The following is a 6,786-nucleotide window of genomic DNA, read 5'->3' on the forward strand; positions in this document are numbered from 1 at the left end:
TTTCCTTTCTTCTATGATTTTTTATACAGTTTTTTTTAAACCGCCTCAATTGCCCTACCTCTTATTGACTTACAAATGAAATTATGGTTTCTTTGATACGACAATAAATTCTTACCAAATAAATTGTTATTTATACAATCATATTAATATTGTCAGGTAAACCACTAGCTAACATACTAGTAGAATATTTTATACCCTGTTACAAGGCAGAGTCAATCATCTACTCCCTCCGTTCCTAAACATAAGTCTTTGTAGAGATTCCACTATGAACTACATACGGATGTATATAGATGCATTTTAAGTATGAATTCATTCATTTTGCTCCGTATGTAGTTCATCTAGTGGAATCTCTACAAAGACTTACATTTCGGAACGGAGGGACTAGTAAAATAAAGGCACCGGAGGTAACTCTACAGAGGGCCCAAGCACATGACAAAGACACGAACCTTGATCCATTATCTCCATGTATCAGTCTCAGTATACACCCACTCTTCATCAGAGTAATTTCCCTATTCACACCAATCCATTTCACCAACCCTACAAGCATGAAAACCAAACTGTACTGTAGTACTGTACACACTTTGCCTATACATGAACAGCTGAGCACTAGCCAACTTCACCAACACAAGAATAAAATGTCAGCCCGTATACTCTTTATCTTACACAAAAGCAGAAACCTGCTAATAATTATTACAACTGCAAACAGATGTGGACAAGAGAATGGACAAAATTTTATGCACACTACTCACAACCAAGCCCAATGCAAGCCCCAACAAGCAGAGTAGAAGCCGGCACACATCAATCTTTGTCAGGCACCAACTCATTTGGCTTCAAGGCGTTCCTCGGCGAATTAGCAGCATTATCTACAGAAATGATGGATACTGGGGATGATGACTCGCCTTGGCTGAGGATCGGAGAATCCGGTCTCGAGGGGACAGGAGATACTTCTTCCTGAGCTAAATAGGCTTCAACCACCGGAAACATGTTTTCAGTGTATGCGCGATTGGTATCTTCTTCTAGCTTGCTGTCTTTCATATTGCCATCAGCAAAGGAGACGACATTGTGGGCGGCGAACTGGTGAAAATCTACTATTTCACGCAGGAAGCGATTTTCACGGGCATACATGGAGTTCTCCTGTGCCAGCCTTGATTTCTCGGCGAGTAATGTCTCCAGTTGCATGCGGATCTGTGTCAAGAAGATCTATTTCAGAATAACTTTGAGAGGGCTAGCTATACTCATCAATAGAAGTTCCAATCACTCATTGGTTATCTTTTAAACTAAAACTATAGCCAACTTTCATCTGAACCACAACAAAATGTACTATGAGTTCACACAATTGCTGAAAGAAAGAAATAGTAACAAAAAGCATATTATTACTACTGATTACTGAGCAATGAATGCTACAAAACTACTCCCTCCGTCCCATAATACAAGAGCGTTTTTGACACTAGCTAGTGTAGTGTCAAAAACACTCTTATATTATGGGACGGGGGGAGTATATAGCAGTTCCACCCATCTTTGCTGTTTACACGTGCAGTGGGTGGATAAAATTAAGAACTGTGCAGTGGATGAGGATTATTAACTTTGGTGCAAACAATATAACTCCAAACTTTTACTAGGCTAAGAAAAAAATTACCAGGTCATCATCCTCTTCAATTTTGACCCCTTTCTGCTTAGTTTCACGCAACATTTTGTTCTCTTCTTCTAGCTGAGTGCAGCGCTGCTTCGCAAAGGCTAGGTCCGCTTTAACGGTTTTTAGTTCACGAAGTACAAGTTTTGCTTTAGCAGCCATCGCATTAGCAACCTGAAACAGTTTGTAAGGGGTAAGAGGAAGCACCATTGGACGGACATAAATAGCAAATAACCATGTTCATTTATATCAAGTACTGCTGTCTAAATGGATGGTGAAAAGTACACAGGGCTTATTTCGAACCATATTGATGGCCAAAACAAAGAACAGAGTAAAACGAAATTTAAACAAATATCTTTCAAAATAAATAAAAAACTAATATCTTTCAGCATAGATCATACTCCCTCCGTTCCAAAATAGATGACCTAACTTTGTACTAAAGTTAGTACAAAGTTGAGTCATCTATTTTGGAACGGAGGGAGTAGATGTCTATATGTTTCATCTATGCTACAGACTTGCCCCAATTTTAAGGCGTCCAACCGCGTCGCCTCCTCTCGCGACCCCCGCGTCGCCTCCCCCGGCGGCGGCGGGGGAACCCTAGCCGCGCCGCCGTGGCCCCCTCCCCACATCGTCCCACCTCCTCGCCGCCGCCCGAGGCAGCCGCCGGGCAAGCCCGGGGCGCCAAGGATGGCGGCGGCGGGGTCTCGCCTGCCCTGCCTCTGCGTGGGGAGTCCCGGATCTGGAGCGGCGGCTCCTTTGGCGAGGCACGGCAGGCTCCGGCAAGCAGCCGTGCAGGCGGTGGATCTGGCGTCCTGGCCGTGAGGGTGGCGGGATCCCGGTGGTCGTTGGCGGCTGGCGGCGGCTTCTGCGGCGGTCGGTGCGCGCGATCTGGCACCTCCCCTCCTCCCTTGTTCGGCGTGCGGGCCAGCCTGGTCGGGCCGCGCTTCCCTTGGTCACCGGTTCTGTACAGGAGGCGCTGCTGGTGGCGGGGATCTAGTTCGGGTGAAATCCCTGGCCGGCCATGGCCAGCCGCGCCGACGGTGACGCCTAGGGCGCCGTTCCCCTCCTTGGAGGCGTCGGTATGGACTGATCTCCTCACTTCCCCTTCCCCTAGGTCTCCTGGGCGAAAGCCCTAACTTTGTTGGGCGGCGGCGCTCACAGCGCCGTTCCCTGCTTGAACACGCCGCTTTGGGAACCTTGGGGTTGGGTGGCGCTTGTGGGTGGTGGGCGACGGCGGTGGTGCGGACCTATCCTAGCATGGATCTACGTCCGTTGCTTGGAGATGGACTCGCGTAGGTGGAGGTCGTCGTTTGGCGTCGTGGTGGCGTCCATGGCGGAAGACCTGCCAAGGCTCGCGTAGGTGGAGGTCGTCGTTTGGCGGCATGGTGGCGGCGATGGCGGAGGACCTGCCAAGGTTGACACCTCAATCTGCTCTGAAGATGGACCAGTGGAAGATGACGGCGACGACACATGTGAGTGCGTCGGACCGGTTTGTGCCCCGGACCCGGTAGATGGCTCGGTCGGGGACTCCGGCTTTTGATGTTAGGCTTAGGTGAGAGGTCTGGGTATGTGGCTCGGCTTGCACCCCTTCATCATATGGATAGGAGTAGCGGCAGATGTTGCCAAGATGGCGGATTCAGGCATATTGTTGTTCTACTTTGTAAGGTCCTCGAGAATAATCAATAAAATGGCCGCATGCATCTCCCAGATGCAGAGGCCGAGGGTCATCCTCCTTTTCAAAAAAAAATCTATGCTACAGAACTTAATGTTGCAATGCTGCCTTTGGCTTAAACTAAATGAACTAGAAAATCTAATCCTAGAAGTTGAGGGCCACTTTGGATTGTAATAATTTCATAGGGTTTTTGAATGATTCCAATCCTGTAGAACTTTCCTACAGAGGCCCTTTGGATCATAAGGACGACGGCATCGAATTCATATGGATTGCTTTCGTACACCACCAATTCCATAGGAATTTCAACATCCACTTCAACCACTTTTCCCTACTCATTTGAATAGTACTGGGCATTTTTTCTGCATTTCCTTATGTTTTGAAGTTTATAGTTCCTGTATGTTTCATATTCCTAGGTTTTTCATTCCTAAGATCCAAAGAGGCCCTGAACTGGGAATATAAACATGTGTAAGCAAGCTTTTGTCAAGTAAAAGGATTAGTAGCTTTCCCATAAAGGGCTTGGTAAAGCATATTCCTAATTGATCTATAATCGTATGGCACCTTACGTCGCGAGAAGCTTTTAACTGGGTCTCCTGGGCTGCCTCAGCTTTATTCAGTGTGAAACTCGGAGGGGGGAATGCATCTGCAGCAGGATTCTGCATATGCAAACTGGAACTGTCAGGCTTTCTTCTAATTTGTATCTTCTTTGTTTCCTCGATGATGTTTGATGTCTTATTATCAACAATAATGAGACCTTCCTGTAAAACATAGAGATGAAAACAAGTCAGTGCACAAACCAAACAGGATGCTGAACTTCCAAAAGAGATACTGTAAAGTACCCAGCGACAACACAGAAAAGGGTCCGAAATGAAGCTACAATTACGAGTTGTCAGTTGTGTCGGTAATATCGTAAAATAAATAAAGCTGCATGATGCTAAAGAACTTTACCTCCAAGGCGTTTCTGATTCTTCCACCAAACTGGTTGACAGAAGCGGCAAGTGCCTCTGACCTCTTCCGCGGTTCGCTCCTTTCTGTCCCTCCATAGCTGTCGAATGGCCAACGAGATTGAGGGGCCTGAAATAAGAAAATGGAACGAAGAATGTAAATCACCTAAAGGCTAAGAAACCAGCCATGGACAATAAGTTTACTGATTGGATTTCATCGTGTTTCACCAATATATTTGCTGTCTCACCTGAGCTCCATCCGATAAGTTGGGCTTGCGAGTGGCACTTTGAACTTTCCCATGGTCATCGAACTTGTGAGCAGCAGCATCCTCATCGAGAATCCCCTTGGCCTTTCTTGCCAATGCTCCCCACAATCCAACCTTAGGCTCACGCATGCTATCCATCGACGTGTAGTTGTACGACGAAGCAGCCAAACTCTGCTCATTCACCGCAGACCAAATCAACACAGCAACCCATATAAGTAGAACAACATTTTTGAGTACATGAAGAATATCTGTCAATCCTAATAAGCAAGGAAAAAAACAGCGTGCTATGACAAAATAGCACATCCCTTAAAATTCGCTATAGCGGACGATTTTACACTGATTTTATTTAGCGAGACATTGCTCAAAACGCTATAGCGTGCCATTTATATCAGTGATCCTAAGTGATACAGACATGCTAAATTTCACCTCGAACTGAACAATAGAAACGCACATCAGAGGAACACTACAGCTTGCTAATTATCTCGGTGATGGGTTTGGAATCAGACAGTGATTATCCAGTAGCTGGCATATTCAGGACCAAATTGACCTGTTAGTTCAAGCTGCCCCCCAATAAGGTAAGCAAGAGGGATAACCTGCATCAATCCGTGACTATCGCACATCGTCCCAACAAATTTTGTGTCGGACGAACGGAGGGCACATCTGTAGGAGCGAACTGGACGCGATGTGATCCCGGTATAATATTCGACCGACGGATCGAGACAGGCGCAAGCGCAAGCGCAAGCAAAATTGGCAGTAATAACCAGAGGGATTGGATGGTACAGAAGACGGGTGGGGGAGGAGAGGGAGGGAGGGTGCTTGCCTGGGGTTGGGGAGTCCGGCGGTCGTCGGAGGCGACGGGCCCCTGCTGCTTCCGGCGGTAGGCCATGATGAGCTGAGCTGGGTGGGTGGAGGTGGGAGGGACGCGGAGAGGAAGAAGCGAACAGCTGCTATAGCTTTTTGGTGATCCCTTGCTTGCTTTGATTAGAGAGAGACACCAAGCTGGACCAACCTGTCAAAATTCAACAGATGGGCCCACATGTGCTCTCTCGCACAAACGCCCTTTGTCACCTTTGCTGAGAAGAACACGACAGCTTCACGACAACTTCCTACTGGTGCGCGAAGTAGCAAGGAAGATTCACGCGAGAAGAACACCAGGTGTTTTAACATTTCCCGTGCATTTGATTCTCTCTCCTGGCCTTTCCTCTTCGAGGTGATGAAAGCAAAAGGATTTGGTCAAAAGTGGTTGGACTGGATGGCGGCGCTACTACTAACAGCCAGTACCAGGGTGGTGGTCAACGGGGCACGAGGGAGGAAGATCATTTCTCCTTTGCTTTTTGTGATAGCCATGGAGGCCCTTTCTGCCCTGGTGCAGAAGGCCACGGAGATGGGAGTTCTTACCTCTTTTGCCGGAATCTCGACAACACAAAGACTGTCCGTTTATGCCGACGACGTCGCCATGTTTACCAGACCCGCAGAGACCGACCTGGCAGCTGTCACCGAGATTCTAAAAGCATTTGGCAAAGCCTCGGGTCTCAAGGTGAACTACCGCAAATCCACGGTTGTGCTCATACGAGGAAGTGAGGAGGATAGGGCCAGGGTTGCCGGAATGCTGCAATGCGACATCTCAGAGTTCCCTTGCCGATACCTGGGACTGCAACTGGCGATAAAGAGTCTGACTAGAGCAGAATGGCAACCGATGCTGGACAAAGTACGACACTTCATGAGGCCTGGCCGGCTTATTCTGGTGCAGTCGGTAGTGGCGGCACGCCCCGTTCACCATCTTATGGTCACTGAGGCGCCGGAGTGGGTGCTTGAGGATATGAACAAATGGATGAGATCATTCTTCTGGGCGGGCAAAGACAAGTGTAACGGCGGACAATGCCTAGTGGCTTGGGATAAAATCTGTCAGCCAAAAGCCGGCGGTGGTTTAGGTATTAAAAACCTGAAGTGGCAAGCGATGGCGCTTCGAGTCCGGTGGGAATGACTAAAGAGGACGGATGCTCATAGACCATGGCAGGGGCTACCAATGACACCGGATGAGGAAGCGAGAGAGGTGTTTGATGCGTTGGTCAGTATAAAAGTGGGTTCGGGCGACAAGGTACTTTTCTGGAAGGACAAGTGGATCCATGGAGTAGCGGCGGCAGAGATTGCACCACTGATCGTAGCCACTGTCCCGACGAGAACGGCGAACAGACGTACGGTGCACCAGGCACTTGAGGATGGCTCTTGGGTGCATGATTTCAAGCATAACACCTCATTCACAGCCCTGATGCAGTA

The 6,786-nt window shown here is 48.1% G+C and overlaps 1 protein-coding gene across 1 annotated transcript; it reads right to left on the bottom strand.

Moving 5' to 3' along the window:
• Positions 1-430: 430 nt before the first annotated feature.
• LOC109757836 (uncharacterized) lies at positions 431-5,533 on the bottom strand. The gene is made up of 6 exons (XM_020316673.3): positions 5,330-5,533; positions 4,492-4,680; positions 4,248-4,373; positions 3,866-4,057; positions 1,637-1,804; positions 431-1,185 (listed from the first exon to the last, which is right to left on the bottom strand). Exons 1-6 carry the CDS (start codon positions 5,393-5,395, stop codon positions 799-801), a joined length of 1,128 nt encoding a protein of 375 aa, XP_020172262.1. The 5' UTR covers positions 5,396-5,533; the 3' UTR covers positions 431-798.
• Positions 5,534-6,786: the final 1,253 nt, after the last annotated feature.

Source organism: Aegilops tauschii, chromosome 4 (assembly GCF_002575655.3).
Source record: "Aegilops tauschii subsp. strangulata cultivar AL8/78 chromosome 4, Aet v6.0, whole genome shotgun sequence".
Classification (NCBI taxonomy): domain Eukaryota; kingdom Viridiplantae; phylum Streptophyta; class Magnoliopsida; order Poales; family Poaceae; genus Aegilops; species Aegilops tauschii.